Source organism: Acanthaster planci, linkage group LG10 (assembly GCF_054643075.1).
Source record: "Acanthaster planci isolate LZ-2023a linkage group LG10, COTS_SCS, whole genome shotgun sequence".
In the NCBI taxonomy this organism is placed as follows: domain Eukaryota; kingdom Metazoa; phylum Echinodermata; class Asteroidea; order Valvatida; family Acanthasteridae; genus Acanthaster; species Acanthaster planci.
The window spans coordinates 6,528,012-6,555,863 of NC_141786.1; the positions used below are offsets into that span (position 1 = coordinate 6,528,012).

General features: G+C 40.2%; 1 protein-coding gene and 2 pseudogenes across 1 annotated transcript; 2 read left to right on the forward strand and 1 right to left on the reverse strand.

Moving 5' to 3' along the window:
* The first annotated feature begins 8,550 nt into the window (after positions 1 to 8,550).
* On the forward strand, positions 8,551 to 13,358 carry LOC147797709 (microfibril-associated glycoprotein 4-like). Its single transcript, XM_087141920.1, has 4 exons — positions 8,551 to 9,138; positions 9,435 to 9,580; positions 10,818 to 11,079; positions 11,460 to 13,358. Exons 1-4 carry the CDS (start codon positions 8,763 to 8,765, stop codon positions 11,708 to 11,710), a joined length of 1,035 nt encoding a protein of 344 aa, XP_086998046.1. The 5' UTR covers positions 8,551 to 8,762; the 3' UTR covers positions 11,711 to 13,358.
* Positions 13,359 to 15,159: 1,801 nt separating this feature from the next.
* On the forward strand, positions 15,160 to 15,970 carry LOC147797710 (uncharacterized; annotated as a pseudogene).
* Positions 15,971 to 23,351: 7,381 nt separating this feature from the next.
* On the reverse strand, positions 23,352 to 24,163 carry LOC147797711 (uncharacterized; annotated as a pseudogene).
* Positions 24,164 to 27,852: the final 3,689 nt, after the last annotated feature.

Consider the following 27,852-nt stretch of genomic DNA (forward strand, 5'->3'; position numbering starts at 1 on the left):
GCGAATCACTGACACCAGGTGCATGCACCCCTATCGATACTCGGCAATTTAACTCTGATACGTACACAGAGGAATTTTGAAGCATTCTATTCGATGGCACCCTCCATGTTACAGTGCAAAGAAAGCAGTTCTCTGACTAATTCCTCTTCCTGTGACTGATCCTTATGCATTTGCCGTCAATGGGGCCGAGCTATGCCAAGAGAGGGCGCAGTTTCCTTGCCCCTTTAGTAGGAACTTCACTTCGCTGGTTGACGAACAATTATGATATGCATGCCTTGTGTTCTCGTCACTAACAAACAAAACAAACACTCGTGACCGGCATGGCTCTTTCCAACCGATAAAAAGTTGCTTCTACTCAAGGCAGATAGATCAATCACCTAGAAGAAGCATAAGGCAGTAATTCTACCCTGTTGACTGAAAACATTCACACAACTCGATCACACCTCAACTGTGCCTGTTTGAATCGTTTACCCGTTCGTATACAATAAATCAGTTTTCCGGAATGTAAACCAAAGACAATGGATTGTTACTCTTAAAAAAAGTACACTGCCGAAACCGAGGTCAATGATTTCGCAGGAAACGTACGAATTTAGTATATTCACAGCATATGGCCAGTGATTGCATGCATCAGTTGAGTGTTGATGAAGCCCCCCCACACACACACACAATAGAGCCTGAAAGTTGACCCCTGATGGCGCCCTTCCGGAAATCTTGAATATGAAAAATAAAGTGCAAAGATTTTAGAATTTGTAATATTTTTCCTTCATTTACTTCTTTAAAAATCCAACTCGAAAAAGGGACTCAAAAATATCTGCTAGTATATCAATTAAAACAAACTGTAAAATTACCTAACCTAAAAGAGAAATATTCTGCCAAAAAATGACCTGCAGGATTGTACGCAGATAAACATTTGCACTCTTTAAAAGCCGAAATAGCAAAATATTTTACACACGTTTATAATTTATAAAGTAATTTATTTATTCTGGTTTATTTAATTAAAATATACACGGTAGGCAGCCAGATGAGGGTCGCTGATAAAACCCCGTTTACAATAATCTAGAGGCATCACATATCAGTAAGAAGGGAATATAAAATGATAATAATAAACATAAAGCAGTATTCTACTTCTACAAAAGCTTCTAATATTTTATCTAGCCTTTGCTGTCAACAATTGCGTGGTATCAACTCAACGGAATCTGGAACCCATCGACTGCAGATTTTTTTTTGTGGCTAAATCTTTGCAAGGTTGTACAATCTCGTACTCAAGAAAACGCGGAGTGAAAACAAACGTGCATGAACATGAAGATCTATATCGCCGGACCTAAACGGCCGCTATTAACCCATCGATCTCCAGGTGACTTTTCCTAAATATGACTCGAGGAAGACAAAGGTAAAATTCCAACATGAGTGTTCACGGGGTGCTGTCAGTTAGGAATTGTTTATCCAAACGTGATCGGATGGCCCAATGTCAGCCCAAAGGTTCCGGAAGCTCGCCTCGTGACCATTTACTTTCAGGCTCTATGTCGCAAACTTCGCTCCAGCGATGCTGCATTCATCAGAATTTATTTGGGGTCCACAAAACACGGCCCACGTGCTGGCGCCTTGGGAATCGCTACTACATGGAATATTGGGGAGTTCAAAAGCTTTCAACCAGGCCTCGAGAGAAAATGCTGCTAGGTGTTTTTATTCCTATGTTGTTATTTGTTTGTTGAGGTCCCTATACCTTCTTGTTAACGTGGATAGTCGTCTGGCCGCAAGAGTCCGTGCAATGTTCATAATGCTTTTGTTTGACAATTCTTTCAATTATCGGAGTTAAACACAACGGCAGAGGGGGGAAGTTCGGGCGGCTTGTTCTTGTTTGTTCACGAACAGCTCAACTTGTTCGTGGGTCTGCCTCTCGAACGCCTCGAACGTACAATCATTTCTGTCATGGAAAATTATTAATGTTAATTTTGTAAAACTTTCCATTGTCTTCGGCCTTGTAGGCCATATCGATACTTTTTTCGGCTGGTCAAAAATAAATCTCACGAGTTCTTCCGTGTGTTCGAGTAGAGTCCTGACGAGGAGGTTATGTGTGATCCTGTTCCGAGAACAGTGTTCTTGGGTTGCGTTCCCGCCGTTCAAGCTTGAACACGAAACCTGTGTCAAGAACAGGCCGCCCGAACTCGACCAATGGTTATGTGAGGGCGCTGTTGATTTTGGGCAGCATGCATTCCTGCGGTGCGCCTAAATGCTCTAGTAACAAACTGCACACGAAGCAAGTCGGGTTCAATAGTTTTGAGAGGGTAATTAGAATGTATCCAGTGCTGAAAATCACCCAAAGCCCCGATTCAGAAGTTTTACAAGCTTTATTCATTTAACCAAGCACAGCTTAGTTGAAGATGGAAAATGGACGGAAAATTGTGGCTGTGACTTTAAATTAAGCATTATTCAGAAACAGCTACATTATTCAAAAACATCAGCCCAGGTCACGGGAAGCCTATCGACCCTTTTCAAACGCGCATTGAGTCGACAGATTTGTTGCACTATGATTGGTTAACGCGTTGCAAACTCTTGGAGGCGCACTGTTGCGAATCGCCGTATTACACATAGCTATATATTTATCACTTTTTTCTCATAAACGTTTCCTTTTTCTCAAGCCAACCCCCTCCCTTAGTTAAACAAAAACAGCAACGAAAATGTAATGGGGAAAGAGATTAAAGCATCCGAGTTGATTATCAAAGCACTTTATTGGGGGCCCCAAAATATCTATTCTGTTAAGTTTTTGTTTCCTCAAATGGTGTCATAAGTTGTTTTGGTCCCAGAAAAATACATCGGAAAGCAAGGGCTGGGTTGGGGAAGGGTTAATTTTCGAAGCTGGTGATACCATTATTCACATGTATATTTGACTCGATGTATTTGGAAGGAGATGCCTACCTACATATCCCCACCGTCAATTCGGCTGCGCGACTGACCGAAAGCCCAACAACCCAACCCAAGCGACATATTCTGCATCATGGAAATACACCATACGCAGGCAGATGCTCACAATGAATTTACATAGGGGGATGTTCGGGTCGCTCTGGGGAATTTTCTCGGTAAAGGTTGTGAGGATGCACAAGTCCTCAACAAGGATTTGCTCCAGCGCGCTGGTTATAGAGAGCGTTGCAGCGCTGTCTATAACCAGAATGCAACAACACTTAGTAAAGTCATTGTTGGATAGGCCTTTTTACTGATAAATTCATAATTATGCACGCTTGTGCATAAATGCCTTGGCATCAAGAAATTTGAGTGGGCCATTAAAAACGTACGGGGGTGCAATTTTGATCATTTTCTCACAGGTTTTCTGACCTTGTTAATTCTTGTCTTCAGAAAATCCCACTGAATCGTTTTTGCTATTAGTTTCTAATTTAAGCCGGATTCTTTTTATAGTTCTCTGTATAAAGACTTTTCAATCGTAATTTTTCCTGTGCGTACGGAGATTGTCGTATCTAAGCCTGTCTCCTTTCGTGCTCGTTATAGTAAAAGCGATTTGTCATGGACCCTTCCCTAATTCATTATTTTCTTGGCCTGAAGAGATAGGGAAATTGCTCTTAAACGTTGTGCCGCTCATACTCACAATGTGAGCAAACCATCCAATCAAAAACTGGGATGACTACCTTGATGCATTCGTTGTTTACACTTGTGGTGAATGTAACGTAAAGCACTCCCCAAAAGATCACACGTACGTACCTCTCTGCATGTTCCTGTAATGAGAAGCTGTTTCCTCCAGCTCTATATGTACAGAAAATCTGATGCCTTGTTTCTTTTATCATCAGATGGTGTGTAGGGTATATATTCCTGTAAAGTGTAACCACTTTCTTCCTGATCTAAGTGCACACGTGGAACTCCTGTTGTGTCTGATATTGCAAGCTCTCCGATAGCATCACCAGAAAAAGTGGGCAGATATAAGCAAACGCGGAAGCATGCCAGGTGCTTGTGGTTTGTGAGAAATGCAGCTGTCCTTGAATTTTCAAAAGGTACGTGACAAGTAATCTACCCACCTTGTTCAATTTAAGGTGTTGATTTCAAACATGATTTCACTTGGAGCCTTTTTATTCAGTTACAGTAATTGACTTTGTCCAAATCAAACGATACATGAATGGGGCAACCAGTATTTACACCCCCTCCACTTCTAAAGCACTTTTTCGAAAAAGCTGAGTCCATGTCGGATTTCAAAAATCCGAGTCCGAATCTGATTTTTTAAAGCACATATATAAGGAGTGGATATCACTAAGTGTTTTTCCCTTTTATGGTAAGTATTTGTGAGTATAAAGAAAGCAAAGGCTGACTGTCAACGTGTTGAACCACAGTATTCTTAACAAATTATTATTAGCCATTTACGAAAAAAAAAAAAAACGCTCAAAACTGCATCAAGACCACCCGAAAGAAAACTTAGTTTGTAAAACGTACAAAGTCAACTTTCTTTAAGAAAAATATTTTTAATGCATTTTAAACAAAATGAGTTTAAGCTGTAGTTTTTGAAATTTCGTATGCATAATTATTCTTTTTTTTCAAGACGTATGTGTCACAGATTGCATTCAGAAATTAATGCTAAATGTGAGATTACATTGTGCTTCGCTGGGGTTTACACGCAGCGCCATCACATTTTTTGTTTGGAGTTACAATCATGCGACGTTATGCGACAGCAGACGTCTCGGGGAGGTGTTAGATGGCCAGACTATTTTTTTGAAGGGGGGGGGGTTAATGATCTCTGTATTACTAATCATCGCTCTACTCAACCCCAGTCTCTTTGACGATGGTACTTTTTCATTTTGTTTTAGTGTCGATGTCAATCAGTGTTATTATTTATTATTAATTAATTAATTCTGGTAACGACGCCAAAGGTTCCACAAAGGCGCACTGGGCACTCCAGCTAGCAAGAAACCTGTAAAGAGGAGACAATGAGAAGCAGTTACAGATTTTAAGGTGGGAGGAAAACCCCCAGAGGAATATTCTGGGTAAAACCCACGGAATCAGGTAGGGGCTGAAAACCCAATTCTCATGTAGACCGAGCCAGGATTCGAACCCGGGCTGCAGAGGTGAAATGCGAGGAAAGAACCACCACGTCAACCCGACTCTTCTTAATGCAACAACATCATTCTATATTTGCACTCATTGGATCCTGCTCGAGGAAAATAACCTTTTCTAAGTTACACTAAATGTTACATGTGTATTTTCAACAGCAAACCCGCCAGAGGGTTGTATCTGCTTCCTCCTCTTGTTTGTTTGTTTGTTTGTTTGTTTGTTTGTTTGTTTTGTTTTGTTTTGTTTAATTCTTCTGTGAACCTCGATAACAGTGTCCCGCAGTTCCTTTGCACTTACACGTTTAAATTCCGTAAATCGGAGGGCGAATGGTACGTGTCCATTTAAATTTCACACACAGTTTGTTACATGGAAGCAGCCAATGGCACTATCAGATTTGTAATCTTAGAAAAAATCGGCACCTTTTCTATGGTCATTGGCCATTACTGACTGTTATTCGCAAACGTCGCACAAGTAATATCTTTAATAACCTGCTGCTAGCAATGTACAGACCATTTCCTCCTTGATTATGCCAGTAAACCCGACAAAACACCATTACCTTTTTTGTACCCTGGATCCAAACCTTAACTTTAAGTTTATTGGTCCAAGTTTATAAAATGACTTTTGCTGAGGACATCAAGGGTATCGCTATCAGGGGCGAAGCCAGGCCTTGGAATGACTTTTCCTATAAAACGACTATGCATTTGACTTTTCTCATTCCCCAACGATGGATACTCCATTGAATGCACTCCATGGGTCAGGGGAATGTACTCATATAAATGTTTACTCTGTCTCTGCTTAAATCTCCAATTCGTCATTCTTAAGTGTGCCTGTCCTTATTGGATGTTTCATATCAGCTGCACTCTCAGTAATGTTGTGGCTACTTAATCTGCAATCGCAAGTCACGGCTAATGCAACCAACCCTGTTCTCTCGTAACGTAAAGCACAAGCTTTTCCCTTTCGGCATTTATGTACCTTAGGCCTATTTTGCACCACATCAACTTCTGTGTTTTGACTTTAGTTTGCAGAGTGCAAAACAAGTGATTTTCAAGATTTTGAAGACTAGGGCCTAAGTAAAACTGCGATTAAGCATTGTGGCGGCCACATCAGCGATATCTGGAATGCAATCTACAAACAATCCATTCAGAAACCCAGACGACGATTTTCAGACTTTCTGTTGAATAACCTACCACATTATAACGTCTGGAAAGCGCTCAAGAAAGATCACGTTTTTGTAATCTACTCTGGCAATGCATTTCCTGTTATGTGAATCATGATGTTCGTGCCGTAAACATATAATCCCATGGTACCACGCCGAACGTGAACTACCACTGCGTCTATACGCATTGAGTCTTTGCTGGGGTCGCCAAAACTAGGAGACTGCAGAAGATCACTTACAGGCAGATGCGGAAGCGTGGTCATGTGTCTGTTTGTGGTGAACTGGAGAAAGTTTGGCAAGAAATTCATGAAAAATCATTAGCTCTTGAGCATTTCACGGTTTTCATATTGGGTTTGCTTTAGTTTATAGTTTAGTATTGAAGAAATACAAACTCTTGCAATTAATTAGTATTGCAACAATGATGGCACACTAATGCAAATTTGCAGTCAGCATTAATAAATTTAACGTTAATGTTGCACATTCTAATTAGGTTTTGCTTGAAGAGAAAAACCTGTGGCTGCGGTAAAACCCTTGTTCAGCTTGAGAAGAAAACCTTGAACTCGCATGCGTGTGTCACTAGATATACAGTGCGTTGGAGCATATAGTCTTCAATTATATTTCACATAACAGTTAGGCCTTTGTTTGATGTAATTATTTAAGTTGACTTATTTATCATTGCTCTAAAGCTCTGGCGAGAAAATAAGTCACGCTCAAAAACGACTTTCAACTAATGAAGAGCCCATTAATACATTTGGTTAAGGTAAAAAGCCTACAGACTTTTATTTCTGACTCCGATTCTCTTTCTGAAGCTGATCGAACAAATTTTACTCACATGTACAACTACTGATTAATCGGCTAGAGGAAAAGAACAGTAGCCGTCAAGTCCCATGTGAATAAAGACCACAATACAGTGGTAAAGACACATAGCTTTTGTTGGGAGTAGGGGGCTCCACTTAGGGAGGAAAGTGACCCACAGTCGCCAGAAATGCAAAACTATACAAGATGTCTACGGTGACAAGAATTAAGGGTCAGAAAAGGACACAGTGCTCTTCAATGTCCCATCTAGCAATATCTTCTGATCGTTATGTTGCAATAGAGATGCAGGATTTCCCGTAATATAAGTGATTATTGTGTCCTCATTTGCACGCGGCCTTAGCAGTGTTGTACGGTTTATGTGCCGGGTGCATGTGGAAACTTTGTGCATTCCCACAACACTCTTCCAACATCATCATTATGTTTTAATAGATCTTCTATTTAAGTAATCGTTTACTGATCACTGCCAGAATAGGTTTTAAGAAATGGTTCATAATGAGTGCAGCCTACTTTGTTGAGAAATAGGAATGATCACGACCCATTATCGTTTTCTTTAATTCCACCTATATGAACAAAGACCAAAGTAAACCTCTAGAATGGCAATGCCAGCCGCATGTTATTGAGAGAATACTTGCACACCTTACGAAGGGACAAAACCCCGTTGAAAAAGCTTGGTATACAGTATATTATGGATTCAGTGGACCCCACGCCAATGTGTCCTTAATTACGAATGCTATTTGCAGTAAACGGTGACGAAATCAATTCACAAGCTCGACAATGTAACTTTCTGTATTACTGAAGACGGACAAAAATAATGCCCTCCAATGTTCTGTTTTGAAACCTCGGTAAGTTAATCCGCTAAAACGATTAGACGTCCCATTACAGACCTTTTTCATAACTAAATGTAAAGAATACCACCACATGTGGACCGCCTTTGCCCACGGTGATCTCATAATATTCCTACGGACAGCTTCAGCCACGTGCAACCGGTTGTACGAACACTGCATGCTTGACTAGTTTATCTTGAATTGGTAGATTACCATCACAACACATCTTAGGTCTAGCGCGATCGTGACATCCCAGGAAAAAAAGTCTACAAAGAGCGTGAGGAAAGGTCCTTGTCTTAATAGAAATAAAACTGTTCATTAAACGACAAATCACGATAATTTGCTTCAACTCTCCGCACAGCTATGTTGACTACAAGGGGCCCATTTCAAGACATATGAAGAAGGAAATATCAGCAAAGAAATATCTAAATGTATTTTATGTTTCGTACGGAAACTTTTTCTTTTAATTTCAATGTCATTTATTAAAATTATTAAACGATGATTCCATAAAGTGAGTATACTCTGCCCATAAACCAAGTCATACAATGAGGAGGTGGCAACCATACCAAGGTTACAAGAATGTTGATTTTTAATGCAGCCGGTATTTACATAGCTTTTATTCTCAGTATGATGGAAGTCAGATATAACTGGTGTTCGCCTTTACAGGTTTCCTGAACGTTTACGGGTGCTGGAGTCGGATGCAACTTCCCTGTTGTTTATTGATGATTTCTTCGAGGTGACAGATTGGCACCCATTGTATCATTAGGGTCACCAGATTGTGATTTGTAGACATAGGTTACGTCACTCACGTGAATCTATTCAGAGTGAAACGCAACTTACTGCTTACGATAGTTATGGGGCAGGTATAGACGTCTTCAATAGTAATCTGTAGACATCTATAGGCTCACAACCATTCGCCAATGAGATATTGTGAAGTCATGACGTCGTTTCAGCAGACTCTTGTCGTTGCATTCATGATATTCTGGGTTTTCACCACCAACACGGTGAGGGCTCAACCCATCGATAGGATTGGGGCTCGACCCGTCTACCAGCAGCAAATTATCATTAACCCACTGGGAGATGAAACGTACTCCGGGACCAACTGTAACTGCTCCACGATCCAAGAAATTGTTTCTGATGTAATACAGAATACGACTGGCCAGCTGGCTGAGCTAGAAACAAACATCGCTAGCAAAGTAGATGGCGTGTCTGCAGAGTTGACTGACGTCAAACTACAGCTAGACCAGATTAAGGAATCCGTCAGTGAGCTTACTGAGCTCCTGAAAAATGCCACAGGTGACCTTGTGGTTCAATTACTAATGTGTAAACTTATCAAACCATCTTGAGTCTTCATGTTTTTAAAATTCATTTGAAGTAAATTTTACGGAATCGTATTGCCAGCAAATATTTTTCGCAAGAGTGAGCCAACTAAATGTTGACTAATTTTTTTTCAGAAGTCATGTGAAAATTGAACGTCAGTGGTGCAGTTCCTTGGTAAAACCCCACAGATGTGAGCTTTCAGGAAATATTTCAGTTCATTAATTAATGATGTTAATAAAACATTGCAATGGTTTGCTTTTTGTGATTTTCAGTTACCCCTCCTCGGACTCCCAAGGACTGTTCTGAAGCATTCGCTAACGGTGTGACTACCAGTGGTGTGTACACAATTCAACCAGTCGATGCTGAAGGGCCGTTCAGTGTGTACTGTGATATGGAGACAGATGGAGGTGGGTGGACGGTAAGTTATGAGCAGCTACACGGGGCTCATCATTAACTTTGATTAAATGGAGAATAGGCCATTATTCGCCCAGTATTTTTAACTTGTGCAAATAGTCAGTAGCACCAAAAACTAAAAAAAAATCACACAAATTGGTTAGAGGAGTTTCCCCAATATTTATTCAAAACAAAGTTATTTGAACAAGGTTAGCAAAGGTGGTAAACCAAAACTTGAGAAAATTTTCAAGCAAAATTTGAAACCAGCAAATAGTAATATTATGTTCCAAATATTTAAACACCTGTTGTGTACAAAGCGACCTAACTGTGTCCACGCTCTGGGGAAGGTCTATTTAACATTAGTCAGTTGTGTTTTTTCCGAAGTTTACAGAATGGTCAAATAAACAGTTGCTCGGTTTGGGCGCTGCATACTATAAAATTAGTGTAAAGCTCCTGTTCAAACAAATTTAGAATGAAAATAATACTCCACAGATAAGATTTACTGGACAAAAATGAACAACATAGAGTTTAGAAATCTTCAAACTGATCTGACTGCACATTGGTTTGAATTTGACACTCAAATCCTGTATATCTGCGTCATCCCACGGGACTCTGCGCCTTCTTCACGGGAGTCCAGGAAGGACCGACTGGTTTGCCTCGTGTGCTGCCTGAGCAAAAAAGGAATCAATTAACGTTGCATAACAGTTTTTTAATATGGCTGAAGTGGCTCTCACCTGACTGTTGGGCTTTACTTTGCTGATGCGCTGCGGTACCTCAAAGGCTATATAAGCTTAAGCTTCTTAGAGAGGAGCCTGTGATTTCTGTCGGGATTTGTGAAGGATGACGTGACTTTTATACTATTTTTCCATTTCTTTGGCACCAGTATGTGGTCAGTTTCTGTCTTCAGTGGTGCAACCGTGACCTAGAGGACCTTTTCTTGAACAAAGTTGCACGGGATGAAAAGATTGTTGTCAACCAGTATGTTCCAGAGATTCTTCCATTTTAGTCTAGCTAAACACAATCAGGGGGGTGAAGAGTGACAGAGTGGATAAAGATTGCACCAGCCATAATTGGCGTCATTAACAAGTCGGCCATAGCTTCGATCCTGAGATCGTCCTCATCTACCTTTCAGAAGCTTCAGAGTAGTGTAGTAGCAACAGTAAATAACTTGGAATGTTTACCACTCCCGGCTGCCCTTTCTATTCACGGCAAATCACTGGACCGACAAAATCGCTGATATTGTTTTCTTGTTTTGGTTACAGGTGTTTCAGCGGCGTCAAGACGGCTCCGTTGACTTTTACCGTGACTGGGTGAACTACCGCCAGGGGTTCGGCGATCTGAACGGCGAGTTCTGGCTCGGCAATGACAACCTGCACCGACTCACCGCTCAGGGCGCGTACCGACTGCGTGTCGATCTTGAGGACTTCGCAAACAACACTGCGTATGCGGAGTATGACATGTTTAGTGTTGCTGATGGGAGTGACAACTACCGGTTGACTGTGCAAGGCTTTTCGGGAACGGCTGGTAAGTGATGTTTTGTTTTACGAACTGTTGTGCACGGGAAATGGGTTTCGGCTAGGGAATCAGAGTATGGTAATATCGTAATATCTGTTCTATTTTACCGATATTGTACACGGTAAGCTACTGCTGTGATATTCTACAGAATTTGTTTCACAGGTAATGGGTGGACACTACAGAATAACGGTACGATAAAATTGCAGCAGCCCTATACTCCAATTAGAATGGTTTCAGACGCGAACGTTAACACCTTGACGTTAGATTCATTAGAAGATAATTTGATGGGTGTGGAAATGCTCACTAAACAGTTATTGAAACAATTTTGACGTTAAAAAATAAAGGTCTTCAATGTCATGCAAATCACTATCTTCTACATATTTTGGCAGGTGATTCATTGTCTCGTCACAGTAACCATCCTTTCACCACCAGAGACAGCGACGACTCGATCGATTCTAACTGTGCTATAATTTACTCTGGCGCTTGGTGGTACGCAGACTGCCACTCCTCCAATCTGAATGGCCTGTACCTCGGTGGACAGACGGATGTCTACGCCAAGGGCGTAGTTTGGCAAGATTGGAAGGGGTATTACTACTCACTGAAACGTACTGAGATGAAAATGAAGGCAGCTAACAGTTAGTTTTATGGGCTTTGTGTGTTGGTTGATTTGTTCTTGTCGAAACCCTTAAGTTAGTAATTTAGATAAATTTTGTTCATCAGACCAATAAGGCTGCGAGGCAGGTTTAGGCTGGATGCTTTCTACGCAGTCATGCATTTTACTTCGTCTTTGACGCCTACAATATGTTTCTTTGCTTCCTTTTCTCTTTTCCCTTTTTTCTTTGCATTTATATTTCAATACAAAGACGATAATTTATAAATTGTGTTCTAGCTGAATTCTAGCTGCCCCCGGGGATGAAAATGCAGTGTCCGCCGCTGATAGCAACCTTTGTTATTTTTCGAATCATCTCCATCGTTTGCCCAAGCCCCGTCCGTTAATATACTGCAATAGTCGTGCTTAAGAACCTTTTGACTTTTTGATCTGTGATATGTACACTGTTGACACTGCGGTCTGCAATTAAATACAAATTTCACCTTACACTTAAGGTAAATATTTCGTATCGAGTTCCCACACTCTGGTTTTGAAATTGATAACGTGTAATGTAGATCAATATTCTATACACGTTTGGGTTTTAAAATTCTTATATAAAAGTGTCAAATTGATAAAGAAGTTTTGTTCGCTTAGTGTCAAAAGTTCAATGAGTGAAAGAACCCCTCCCCAACAACGTAACGCTGCAGACCTGCTACATGTGAACTCAGATGTGAAAAGAGGGTCAAAACTTGTAATTTACATTTAATTTCATTGTTTTCGCGTGACTGTCACTCATGGCTGTCTGTTAAAGACTTACAGATAGATGTCCAAATGTAACACTTTTTCACTGGCAATCAAAGAAGAAAAACAACTCCAGCTTCCATAACATTGTACAATAATGGAAGAAAATATGGCATGATTGCTTAGCCTTTTGGATTATCGCAATTAATCTTTGTATAAGTCACTCATTAATTTGAACATCTAATTCACACTTTCAGCAGTAAAATATCTCAGATTAAAAAAAGATACACAAAATAAAAGTGGTCCTTAACTTTTTTGAGTAGTGTATGTGAAAAGGAATCCATGAGAAAAATCATATCGAGTAATTACTTTGCACATAATTAGACTACCAGTTTAAACCATTGTGGGGCGAACATTAGCACTCGCTTTGAAGAATGTTTACAGTAAGATATGGCAAGCTTATAATTTTAAAAATGGTAGGGTTTCTGATTGTTGTGTTTTTGTTTATGGAGAGAAATGAAAAAGGGAATTATTGGAGCAGGACCCGGAGGCTCTTTATTTACCAACAGTGCTCCAGTCTTGCCATTACGACACTCGGCCACTTCAAATACGAACGGAACGAAATCAACGCCTGATAAGATTATCCAAAACCACTTCTCGAGGAAATCAATGTTTTCATACAAAAATGAAAGGAAATTATGTGTGCATGCAGTCTGTTGAGACAACAGAGAGCATTGTGCATCACTCATGATCAATTGCTATTTAAATTGTTGATAAACAAGTAATACGGATGTTTATGAATGCCAGGGTAAGAACACTAACATGAAGTGACAGATTTATGGCATCATTTCCGCTAGGTTCCCCTTTGATACACATTTAAGCTGTCACCGAAAAAAACTTCTTCTTACCACATGAATGTTCCAGGTATGTAACTAATACCAAGAGCGCCCTCATTTAAGCTGTGCTTTCTGATTTCTTGTCAAGGCATGTGCAGGTTGTTTCCTCTGTATCGCAAACTTTGCAGTCATGGAAGCTGGTGAAGCTGTTGAACGATTGGACATGTCATCAGATCACAAATCCCCTCCGGAATCAGAATAAAGTGATTACGACTGCACTCGTTCTTTCATGTCTTTCGAAGATGACGAAATCGTGGTTAAGGTGGCGAGAGAGGCCACCAGAGAGAGTCATAGAGAGTCCTAAAAGAACCAAACGCCGATGGAACTCGAGTGTGCTAAAGAATTTTCATGAGAAATATTTCAAGTACTTTTTAGGAGATATTGTGTCCAATCAGCGCACGAATGGTGGGGCGCAGTCGCTATGGTTGCACTACACCAAATACGCGCCGGTAGAAAACAATGCAAAATCGGACCGAAATAGCGCCGCCTGTTGACTCTCGTGAAGAGGTTGGCCACCGTTTTTTTCACTGGAAATTCAGGCCTTTTATATGGAAAGGAGATAACTTTTCGTTTCCATTTCATGGGGGTTAGCCAAATTGTTTTTTTTTCGCCTTTGAACGAAGAAACCCCTAAAAAAGCAGTAAAACTAAGCACTCATTTCTGAAAGTAGCCGCCGGAACTGGAAATTATCAGTCCTTTTATCAGTTGATAAAAAGATTTCTGTGATGCCTCCTGATTATGGCCTGTCTTATTGTAAAAATCCCCTGGGATCACAAAGTATTAATGAGCTCGCGCGCAGAAATACAACGATTTGGTGGAATGCACCCCATTACGTCCTTGCCTAATGTTGCGAATGCTGCATGAATCGCCGCGCTAGCGCCCTCTATCGCGTTACGATACTTTACGCTTTAAAAATGAATACTCGGGGAAGTGGGCCTTCGTAGTTCACCTTCAATCCTACGTAGCTGTTACAAGTATTTTTAGGGACAGACTGACTGATAAAATGAGATTAATTGTTTAAAGTTGTCTTGACAAGGTGATCGCCATCACACGCTTAACATTCATTTTATTTCTAGTTCCTAAAATCGATTAGGCCAGTTTCAAACATCGTGCGTAAGCACGGCAGTGGTTGCAAACGTCGAACTTCATTACAAACGAGTTCTTGAATTTAAATAAACCCAAAATGGTGGACCAAGAAAACCAAGAGCGCGTTCATATTCTTCGCTGCAACAAGCACTACTTATAAATCCAATTCTTCACTACTGGGGAAGGCAAAAATAACGTGCCTCGTTGTCATTTTGCCGTCAAGCCTCGTTGGAACGTGACAACTCTTTGAGCTTGCAGACGTCTGAGTAGAAATACCACGAGATTGTTTGACTTTATCTGGGACACGTTCTCGGACAGGAGATTCAAGAAAATATTTCGAATCTCAGAAGCAACTCCTGTGTTCATCATATCTCTTATCTGGAATGAAACGGTAACTGAGATCCAATTTCTCCCTAATTTCACCCGATCCGACTACCCACCGCTACTTACAAGTGAGGCCTGTGCAGTAAAATAGCCATGCTCTAACTGTGATGCTAATATATTATCGTATGATGCAATACAGTAGGGAGACTTATAAGTGAGGCTTGTTTGAGCCTTCTGCTTGCAAATTTTCTTGACGCTGACTAGCGTCACTTACAAGTGTGCCACTGTATTGCATCATACGATTATATATTAGCATCACTGTTCTTGCAGGTTGTTTTGATGCACAGGCCTCACCTGTAAGTAGCGGTGGGAAGTTGGATTGAATGCTAATTTCGATTGGCAATCTGCCTATTTCGTCTAGAAAGGGGTGACTATCTCTTCACAATCGCTGCGATGGCTGTTATTGGTGTCTCTACTTTTTGCGACCATTGTCCAAGACTTGTCTGAAGCTATTAACAACTTTTGGGACGAGTCTGTCACACGGCATTTCCCCAGTGACAAAGGACACCTCAAGGAAAAAATGCTTGACATGGAGAAACTGTGGCAGTTCCCTGTGTATTGCTCAGCAATCGATGGCTGTTATATCCGCTTAGAGTGTCCCGCTTGAGGTTTGGAAGCTTGCAAAGAGTGCCATAACTTCAAGAACTTTTATTCAGTTGTACTATTGGGTATGATTGACGCCAAACACAGACTTATATGGGCCAGCTCTGGATTTCCGGGGAACTCCCCTACTCAATCATTATCCAATCTACAGATTTGTGCGAACGCATAACACAATCAGAAGTAATTCCACAGACGGCAAAAAATGTTGATGGAGTTGCTCTGCCTCCACCAATTCAGGGAGATTCCGCTTTCCCCCTCCGGCCCTGGCAGATGGAGCCCTTTACCCTTACCACAGTCACACCCGTAAGCGGTACTTCAATTGCAGACTAAGCAGGGTGTGCATGGTAACCAAGGGGGCATATGGACAGCTCAAGGGACGATGGAGAGCACTGCGAAAGAAATCTGAAAGTACCCCAGAGCATGTTCGTACACTTACACTGGCTTGAATAGTCGCCACAATATCTGCATCGATAGAGGAGACAATGTTTCAAGAAAGCTGGTCCCCCTTGCCGGGGAAAGAAGGGTCAGGGACAAGATAAGAAATCTACTTTGGTTGAACCACTGCCCACTTGTGAGCGAGCGACAGACACTGACAAGCTGAAACTGTGCGCCACTGTCTCACCGAAAAGCTGTGGAAAGAGAAAGAGGTACTTGGGATTTGTGGAGTACAGAGACCACTCTGCTAAGCTCTTTCTCCTAGCACTGACAAATAGATTTTTATTTGTCATGATCAAGTTTGAGTTTTAAATTGAAATAGGGGATAGACTTATTAATATCAGTGTATGAAGCTTCGCTTTTCTATTCCATATGCAATACGTAACTTGTACATTTGAAGACAGAAAAACAAAACCGTGGTAAACTTCAAAAGTGTAATTTTATTTCAGGAAAAATTGTAAAAATAAAAATGAAAAGTGGAAACATTATTGAACATTACGAAAACCATAAAATGTATTTATAAGGGGTACAATTCAATTGTGCTCACAATATTTGGCATAAAGAAGCCCCAGCTAATTCAAAATGTCTTGACGAAAGGGTAACTCTCTTTGGTTGGCTTACTAATTTTTGTTATGTAGGCTACGCGTACCGAGGTAATAGGCGGTGCTCCTATCACACAAATCAAACAGAGTACAAACAAATACATATTTCTGACCAACCAATATGACGTGAATAATCACAAAATAATCATGAGAATGATTACCTTATGTGGTGCACAATTAATTGTTACCTATGCTGTGAACAATTAATTAAAAACCAAGAAAGGGTTATCAAGTTAGAAAAACGTAAAACGGCTATACAGCCCATGGTTCTCAGACCCTCAACTCAAATTGTGATGAATGTAAATAAGTAGGCACAAAGACTATCACAAGAACCTTGAACAAGTAACATTAAAACACCTTAAACTTTGACAGATTGTGCAGATACATACATGAACCACTTATAGATTATCAATATAACTTACAAAATATTTGTGCAAAATGGTGTGATGATTATTTAACCAGAAAACAGAGGTGGCAGCCTTGAATTTCAATATTATCTTTCAAAAATCTTTTATCTGTAAAACTTTTACAATGTCTGGGTGGGTAGGTAGGTGGGTGAGTGGGTGGTTCGTTTTTGTTTTGCCATTCACGGGTTCTGTTTCACTCACATCATCCTCGTTGTTAGCACTGAAACCCAGGCCACTGACTGTACTAAATGCCCATTGAACCCAACGTACTGGCTTCATTTTCTGATGTCTGTGTGATTCTTGAGAATCCTTTACTAGATCTGTAAGTATGGAATTCCATATCTGCCGTCGCCCGTCGTGCGTCGCCCGTCGCCTTTTCTTTGGGGGGGAGTCACGATTGCGCAGTGGTACTTTTAACTTTGACCCTTCATCGTTTCATATGTACATGTACTTGTTCGATCGATCCACCATGCCTGACTCTCATTTTAGCAGTGGAACTAGAAGATGTATTCGTTTTTGCAGCTGCCCTAAACTCCGTGGCACTTGAAAGAAGAAATAATACCCTTTCATTTTTAAAGACATCGGTAAAGTGACGGGTATATGAAATAATACCATTTTTGTTACATAAATAAATAAACAAATTATTTTTTTGGTAGGGTAGATTGTTTTCTTGATAACTTAGTTACTCTTGACGTAACTTTACTCGTTAACGGCCTGATGTTAGGTCTATAGCCTATGTAACATCTGTCTGTCCCCGCACTATATCCCCAGAACTGAATGTAAATAATAAATTATTTACAATGTTTGATTCCTTAACATTATTTTTCATAAGAGACGAACTGATTCAACATTATTTTGAGGGAGGGTATACCTATGATGAAATCTGCTGTATACTCCAAATTAGACATGACTTGAGTTGCAGGTAGGCTCACAGAAGTCTTTTAAACAGTAACGTTACTTGTTAGCCCCATAAATAATGCTGATGTGCTGGACAACCTGTTCTCATTGGTCTATCCACCATGGCATACACATCCACAAAAACCAACACGTCACATTTTCTGAAACTTAAACCAAGTGGTAATTGCCCCCTAACAATACATTTAAGAAACAGTTTGTTATCCACAGCACTGTCTAGTATTTCTGGATTTCAAGGTGAAATTGAGAGGACAAAATGGAATATCTGTAGCAGTTGGCAGATTTCTTTCTGGAATTTGATGAATAAAATATACATTGATAAAATTGTTCACGTTTTCAAGGTCCACACTCTTAGCCCACCAGCTAGAGAGGATCCAGAAACAAATCGTCATAATGACATCAAGTGTCACGTGACGTGGCATAAAGTCCAATTGGATTGAAACTTGGCGGATAGGTATCAAGTAAAGTATAGACGAAAATTGACGTCATGATGATGATGTAATGATCATGATGATGTAATAAGGTGACAAGTCACGTGGCATTAAAGGGGCACTCTTCAAAGCCCCGTATCTTCTGAAATACATGTGCGACTGGGTTGGAATTTTGCTGATATCTAGAAAGGGAATTAAGTGATGTAGACGGAAATTAAACTGTTGTGATGATGACCTCATCAGGTGACAAGTCACATATGCCATTACAAGAGCACTCTTCCTAACCCTTTATCTTCTTAAGTACATCTCAGATTGGATTGAAACCTTGCATATACCTAGAAAGGGAAATGTTGTAGACGAAAACTGAGCTGATTTGATGGTGATGTCATCAGGTATTAGGTCACGTGAAATTAAACATGCACACTTCAAAGCACAATATCTCCTGAATTGTACGCCCGAGTGGGTTCAAACCTTGCTGATATCTTGAAAGGGAAGTAATATAAGACAAATATTGACATAACTTAGTGATGACATAATAAGGGGACAAGTTACGTGACATTAAAGATGCACTATTAAAAGCGCTGTCTCTCTTGAAGTGCCTGTGTTCTGACTGGGAGAAAACTTAGCAGAAAGCGAAAAAAGAAATTGCTATACACGAAAATTGACTTCATATGATTATAATATCAGATGATAATTAAATTATAGTCATAGTATCATGGGTGATGTAACAATTAAACCGTGCGGTGCAGTTTTCTCTGTTGGTTTTGCACATAAATTTTGTTCGATTATTGACATCAGCTTTGTGTCTTTATGAAACGTTTATATAATACTCATCTTTAACGTGAAAGACTATTTATCTGAAAGGCGAAACAGCGCTTCTCCAGTTGCTGTTTTTTTCCTTCCCATAATATGAGTGTTTCTGATATTTTGACTTAGTTTCGGTACTAACACAGTTCCCTGACACATTTCCCGCTTAGAAGTTTGTAACAGCTTATCTTGGTGAAACCTTTCTAACCCTACCTCCGTCCTTCTAAGGGCATGGACTAATGCTTGACACTTTGTGAAGGTTGACACACTTTGGGATCTGGTTTCCTTTTTCAGGAAGTAAACTGCGCAAATCAAATGGTGTTTCTGATTGTTTTTCTGTCTGCTGAGAAAAGCTCAGCAGACATGCTCAAACCCGAAACATATCTAATATGACTGATACTACTTGGAGCATAATGCAATTTTACACCCCTATCAGAGTCCAAGACAGCATGTAGTTGTTACATCTGTGTAATTAATTTGCATATAAAATAACAGTCACAACCACAGCAAACCAATACGTTGGAACCTCCTCATTTCTAAATTTATGTCCATGCAAGTCCCGTTTGTCAACCTATCTTGTTTGGAATTTTGTTTGTTGTGTTGTGTTGTGTTGTGTTGTGTCGTGTCCTGTCATGCTGTATCGCGTTGTGTTGTGTTGTGTTGTGTTGTAACGCGTTGTCAACCTTGGTTAATGAATGTATTCAAACGTTGCTGTTCTGCTTGGAATTCTGGAATAAAATTTGATGATTGTAGATTCCAGTTTGGTGTTTCAGTATTAATTTTTAGCATAAATTTTGCAGAATCTGTGGGAGGTGTTATAAATCAAATATTGACCGCTTCATCTCGTGGTACAGTAAAACCAGCCTCCCGAGATTGTCCATGGAGCATTCTATTTTTTGCCGAGGGAAAATATAAATTTTTGCTTCAAAGACCACCGAGGGAGGAGAGTTTTACTATACCACTCGCAGAAGTCAATATTTGTTGTCGCCGGATGAGGGCGCCTTTCACTGTATGATCTGGTACTCGTCCTTAACCTATTTAACTAAAAAGATTCACATATACTGGTGGCCGATTAAAGTAACCTTCAACAATGAACTTCCGTTTCCAGGCCAGCCCCTGTGTAGACTTGGCGACAAGGATGCTTAGGATGTTTTTAGTTTCACGTCTAGCCATCAAACATTCCCCCAGTGCAACTTTTATTAAAGGAACTGGTGTGTACTTAGCTCGTATTCAACTTTCAAGACTTTATATTACCATTCGCCTGTGGCTAAGGCTTTAGTCGGGTCCATTCTCCAGATCCGATATGTATTCCCTTATTAAAGCCTGGGGACGCTAATTGCGGTAAGTGGCTTCGTGTGGAGAGGAAGTGATTGATAATCCCTGTTTGCAACTACAAAACATTTTTTCAATGTTACATGCAACCTATCGAATTATCTACCTCTAGCGACATTCGTTCTTATTCTTTCGAACGTTTCATCACCACACAAGAAAGTTTTGTGGAATTGTCACGCATGTCAACTTATCGGTCGATATGGATGTCGCAAGGTCCTTCAACTGAATATAGAAATTGTCTCAAGTTTGAGCTGAATGCTTAAATAACCTTTTTGTTAGCAGACTACAAATCAATCGGTAATGTCATCCCATTTCCTATACTTACTTCCTGCTAAAAAGGAAACGTAATCATTATCAGTCAATAGACCCTTCCACTGTGGTTTTCCCTCAGAGGGGTGGGAAGACGAAAATGAAAAAAAATTCAGAAGCTGAGAGATACGACGTTAACATTTGTGCCCCTGTACATGTTCAATGGAACGCTCAAGCTTTTTGCCTCCATTTATCCGCATGCGCACATGAATTCAAATTTATAAGTGGAAGGGTCCATTTCCTTAGCTTAAACGAGCGGAAATTAAATCACAAAAATACGGGGCAAATTCGAGCAACGACTGTTGTTAATTGACCACTTGCCGCCGTGTTCAATTAAAATAGCCGTGCACACATACTGGCACTTTTCAAAATTTACGTTTTCAAAATTCTTCAATAATTCATTGCTGTGTTTACTGAACGTTTACACCCTCACGAGTGACTGTCTGGTGTCTTCCCCTAATTTGACAGGCAACATTCTGATGCCCGAGTATTTTTAGCCAGGCCTGTTGCCTTGTAAACAGAGCCCAGATTGTGTGGTGTTACACAAGTTTCTTTTGTTCCCAAAACTGACACGTTGCACAGCTGACTTCTTTTCACTACGGGCCTGACGAGAGTGTAGCGGTATTGTATCGCTCATCACTGAGGCACTGGATTTGATTTTGTTGGGGACAGCTTAGAGCAGTAACTGATCTAGTATTAAAGCCCTGCCCACCGTGTATGTGGACGCTTGCACATAACACATGCTCTTCTCCCATGCCAAACTACATGTCCAGCTAAAGGCCATAACTAGTACTGGTCAGAACACAGTTGGATGGAGATGAATTAAATAGATCTACACTGATTCCGCATTTATTTTTGCTTCGATGTTTAAGCAATGGCACGCTCGTGAAAGGAAACGTTTGATATGCTCCGAGGAATTATTTATGGCTGGAGAGACTCAGATCCCTTCAGAATTTCTTCGAGCCCAATTTGAAAATGGCAGTGTTGTCGGGAGGTTTAGAGGGTGATAATGAAAACGGAAACGGAACACATAAAACTCCCTTGGAATTATACTCTATTGCTGTAGAATTATAGCTTAAATTGGGTACAATCACAAGAAAGGAACCCGCTATCATTGACATTGCTTTGTGTTTTATATTTTCAGTTTATAGGAAAGTTTATTTTGTTAATTTATTTATGTAACAAAAAATGGTATTGCGTCATATACACGTCACTTTACCAATGTCAGTTTTTAAAATGAAAGGATATTATTTCCTCTTTCAAGTGGAGTTTGGGGCAGCTGCAAAAAGGAATATATGTACACCTTCTAGTTGTATTGCTAAAATGAGAGTCAGGCATGGTGGATCGATCGAACAAGGACATGTACATGTGAAACGATCAAGGGTCAAAGTAAAAACTACCACTGCGCAATCGTGACAAAAAAACACGCACGACGGGCGACGCACACCGGGCGACGGCGACGCACAACGCACGACGGGCGACGGCAGATATGGAATTCCATACTTACAGATCTAGTGAAGGATTCTCATAAATCACTCAGACATCAGAAAACGAAGCCAGTACGTTGGGGTCAATGGGCATTTAGTACAATCAGTGGCCTGGGTTTCAGTGCTAACAACGAGGATGATGTGAGTGAAACAGATCCCGTGAATGGCAAAACAAAAACCAACCACCCACTCACCAACCTACCTACCCACCCAGAAATTGTAAAGTTTTACAGATAAAGGAATTTTAAAAGGTAATATTGAGATTCAAGGCTGCCACCTCTGTTTTCTGGTTAAATAATCATAACATCATTTTGCACAAATATTTTGTAAGTTATATTGATAATTTATAAGTGTATGTATTTTGTAAGTTATATTGTTAATCTATAAGTGGTTCATGTATGTATTTTGTAAGTTATATTGATAATCTATAAGTGGTTCATGTATGTATTTGCACAATCGGTCAAAGTTTAAGGTGTTTTAATGTTACTTGTTCAAGGTTCTTGTGATAGTCTTTGTGCCTACTTATTTACATTCATCACAATTTGAGTTGAGGGTCTGAACACCATGGGCTGTATAGCCGTTTTACGTTTTTCTAACTTGTTAACCCTTTGTTGCTTTTTAATTAATTGTTCACAGCATAGGTAACAACTAATCGTGCACCACACAAGGTAATCATTCTCATGATTATTTTGTGATTATTCACGTCATATTGGTTGGTCAGAAATATGTATTTGTTTGTACTCTGTTTGATTTGTGTGATAGGAGCACCGCCTATTACCTCGGTACGCGTAGCCTACATAACAAAAATTAGTCAGCCAACCAAAGAGAGTTACCCTTTCGTCAAGACATTTTGAATTAGCTGGGGCTTCTTTATGCCAAATATTGTGAGCACAGTTGAATTATACCCCTTAAAAATACATTTTATGGTTTTCGTAATGTTCAATAATGTTTCCAATTTTTCATTTTTATTTTTCAATTTTTCCTAAAATAAAATTACGAAGTTTGACCACGGTTTTGTTTTTCTGTCATCAAATGTACACGTTACGTATAGCATTTGGAGTAAAAAAGTGAGGCTTCATACACTGATATTAAGTCTATCCCCTATTTCAATTTAAAAATCAAACTTGATCATGACAAATAAAAATCTATTTGTCAGTGCTAGGAGAAAGAGCTTAGCAGAGTGGTCTCTGTACTCCACAAATCCCAAGTACCTCTTTCTCTTTCCAAAGCTTTTCGGTGAGACAGTGGCGCACAGTTTCAGCTTGACAGTATCTGTCGCTCGCTCACATGTGGGCTGTGGTTATACCAAAGTAGATTTCTTATCTTGTCCCTGACCCTTCTTTCCCCGGCAAGGGGGACCAGCTTTCTTGAAACACTGTCTCCTCTATCGATGCAGATATTGTGGCGACTATTCAAGCCAGTGTAAGTGTACGAACATGCTCTGGGGTACTTTCAGATTTCTTTCGCAGTGCTCTCCATCGTCCCTTGAGCTGTCCATATGCCCCCTTGGTTACCATGCACGCCCTGCTTAGTCTGTAATTGAAGTACCGCTTACGGGTGTGACTGTGGCATGGGTATAGGGCTTCATCAGCCAGGGCCGGAAAGGGAAAGCGGAATCTCCCTGAATTGGTGGAGGCAGAGCAACTCCATCAACATTTTTTGCCGTCTGTGGAATTACTTCTGATTGTGTTATGCGTTCGCACAAATCTGTAGATTCGATAATGATTGAGTAGGGGAGTTCCCTGGAAATCCAGAGCTGGCCCATATAAGTCTGTGTTTGGCGCCAATCATACCCAATAGTACAACTGAATAAAAGTTCTTGAAGTTATGGCACTCTTTGCAAGCTTCCAAACCTCAAGCGGGACAATCTAAGCGGATATGACCGTCATCGATTGCTGAGCAATACACAGGGAACTGCCAAAGTTTCTCCATGTCAAGCATTTTTTTCCTTGAGGTGTCCTTTGTCACTGGGGAAATGCCGTGTGACAGACTCGTCCCAAAAGTTGTTAATAGCTTCAGACAAGTCTTGGATAATGGTCGCAAAAAGTAGAGACACCAATAACAGCCATCTCAGTGATTGAGAAGAGATAATCACCCCTTTCTAGACGAAATAGGCAGATTGCCAATCGAAATTAGCATTCAATCCAACTTCCCACCGCTACTTACAGGTGAGGCCTGTGCATCAAAACAACCTGCAAGAACAGTGATGCTAATATATAATCGTATGATGCAATATAGTGGCACACTTGTAAGTGACGCTAGTCAGCGTCAAGAAAATTTGCAAGCAGAAGGCTCAAACAAGCCTCACTTATATGGCTGCCTACGGTATTGCATCATACGATAATATATTAGCAACACAATTACAACATGGCTATTTCGCTGCACAGGCCCCTCTTATAAGTAGCGACGGGCAGTCAGATCGGGTGAAATTAGGGAGAAATTGGACCTCAGTTACCGTTTCTCTCTCTAGTTCATTCCTGATGCGAGATATCATGAACACGGAAGTTGCTTCTGAGATTCGAAATGTTTTCTTGAATCTCCTGTCCGAAAACGTCTCCCAGATATAGTCAAACCATCTTGTGGTATTTCTACTCTGACGTCTGCAAGCCCAAAAGAGTTGTCACGTTCCAACGAGGCTTGACGGCAAAATGACAACGAGGAACGTTATTTTTGCCTTCCCCAGTAGTGAAGAATTTGATTTATAAGTAGTGCTTGTTGCAGAGAAGAATATGAACGCGCTCTTGGTTTTCTTGGTCCGCCATTTTGGGTTTATTTAAATTCAAGAACTCGTTTGTAATGAAGTTCGACGTTTGCAACCACTGCCGTGCTTACGCCGTGCTGATGTTGTGCTCAATTCAATTTCATTCGACACGGTATAAGCACGACGTTTGAAACTGGCCTAATCGATTTTAGGAACTAAAAAAAAATGAATGTTAAGCGTATGATGGCGATCACCTTGTCAAGACAATTTTAAACAATTAATCTCATTTTATCAGTCAGTCTGTCCTTTAAAATTACTTGTAACAGCTACGTGGGATTGAAGGTGAACTACGAAGGCCCACTTCCCCCAGTATTCATTTTTAAAGCGTAAAGTATCGTAATGCAACATTAGGCATGGATGTATGGGGGTGCATTCCACCAAATCGTTGTTTTTCTGCGAGCGAGCTCATTAATACTTTGTGATCCCAGGAGATTTTTACAATAAGACAGGCCATAACCAGGAGGCATCACAGAAATATTTTTATCAACTGATAAAAGGACTGATAATTTCCAGTTCGGACGGCTACTTTTCAGAAATGAGCGCTTAGTTTTACTGCTTTTTAGGGGTTTCTTCGTTCAAAGGCGAATAAAAAAAAACAATTTGGCTAACCCCCATAAAAAGGAAACGAAAAGTTATCTTCTTTCCATATAAAAGGCCTGATTTTCCAGTGAAAAAAACGGAGGCCAACCTCTTCACGAGAGTCAACAGGCGTCGTTATTTTGGTCCGATTTTGCACTGTTTTCTACGGGCGCGTATTTGGTGTAGTGCAACCATAGCGACTGCGCCCCACCATTCGTGCGCTGATTGGACGCAATATCTCCTAAAAAGTACTTGAAATATTTCTCATGAAAATTCTTCAGCACACTCGAGTTCCATCGGCGTTTGAATCTTTTAGGACTCTCTATGACTCTCTCTGGTGGCCTCTCTCGCCACCTTATCCACAATTTCGTCATCTTCGAAAGACATGAAAGAACGAGTGCAGTCGTAATCACTTTATTCTGATTCCGGAGGGGATTTGTGATCTGATGACATGTCCAATCGTTCAACAGCTTCACCAGCTTCCATGAATGCAAAGTTTGCGATACAGAGGAAACAACCTGCACATGCCTTGACAAGAAATCAGAAAGCACAGCTTAAATGAGGGCGCTCTTGGTATTAGTTACATACTTTGAACATTCATGTGGTGAGAAGAAGTTTTTTCGGTGACTGCTTATTATGTGTACCAAAGGCGAACCTAGCGGAAATGATGCCATAAATCTGTCACTTCATGTTGGTGTCCTTACCCTGGCATTCATAAACATCCGTATTACTTGTTTATCAACAACTTAAATAGCAATTGATCATGAGTGATGCACCATGCTCTCTGTTGGCTCAACAGACTGCATGCAAACTTAATTTCCTTTCATTTTTTATGCAAACATTGATTTCTTCAAGAAGTGGTTTTGGATAATCTTATCAGGCGTTGATTTCGTTCCGTTCGTATTCGAAGTGGCCGAGTGTCGTAATGGCAAAGACTGGAGCACTGTTGGTAAATAAAGAGCCTCCGGGTCCTGCTCCAATAATTCCCTTTTTCATTTCACTCCTTAAACAAAAACACAACAATCAGAAACACGACCATTTTAAAATTAAAAGCTTGCCATATCTTACTGTAAACATTCTTCAAAGCGAGTGCTAATGTTCGCCCCACAATGGTTTAAACTGGTAGTCTAATTATGTGCAAAGTAATTAGTCGATATGATTTTTCTCATGAATTCCTTTCACATACACTACTCAAAAAAGTTAAAGACCACTTTTCATTTTGTGTATCTTTTTTTCATCTGAGATATTTTACTGCTGAAAGTGTGCATTAGTGTGCGATGTTTAAATTAATTAGTGATGTATACAAAGATTAATTGCGGTAATCCAAAAGGCTAAGCACTCACGCCATATTTTCTACCATTATTCTACAATGTTATGGAAGATGGAGTTGTTTTTCTTCTTTGATTGCCAGTGAAAAATTGTTACATTTGGACATCTATCTGTAAGTCTCTAACAGACAGCCATGAGTGATAGTCACGCGAGAACAATGAAATTAAATGTAAATTACAAGTTTTCACCCTCTTTTCAGCTGATTTCACATGTAGCAGGACTGCAGCGTTACGTGCATGACAAAATAACTAGACGGATACGTGAAGAACAAAATTTGTTGGGGGAGGGGTTCTTTCACTCATTGAACTTTTGACACTAAGCGAACAAAACTTCTTTACCAATTTGACACTTTTATATAGGAATTTTAAAACCCAAACATGTATAGAATATTGATCTACATTACACGTTATCAATTTCAAAACCGGAGTGTGAGAACTCGATACGAAATATTTACCTTAAGTGTAAGGTGAAATTTGTGTTTAATTGCAGACCGCAGTGTCAACAGTGTACATATTACAGATCAGAAAGTCAAAAGGTTCTTAAGCACGACTATTGCAGTATATTAACGGACGGGGCTTGGGCAAACGATGGAGATGATTCGAAAAATAACAAAGGTTGCTATCAGCGGCGGACACTGCATTTTCATCCCCGGGGGCAGCTAGAATGAACATAAACCTGAACACAATTTATAAATTATCGTCTTTGTATTGAAATATAAATGCAAAGAAAAAAGGGAAAAGAGAAAAGGAAGCAAAGAAACATATTGTAGGCGTCAAAGACGAAGTAAAATGCCTGACTGCGGAGAGAGCATCCAGCCTAAACCTGCCTCGCAGCCTTATTGGTATGATGAACGAAATTTATCTAAATTACTAACTTAAGGGTTTCGACAAGAACAAATCAACCAACATACAAAGCCCATAAAACTAATTGTTAGCTGCCTTCATTTTCATCTCAGTACGTTTCAGTGAGTAGTAATACCCCTTCCAATCTTGCCAAACTACGCCCTTGGCGTAGACATCCGTCTGTCCACCGAGGTACAGGCCATTCAGATTGGAGGAGTGGCAGTCTGCGTACCACCAAGCGCCAGAG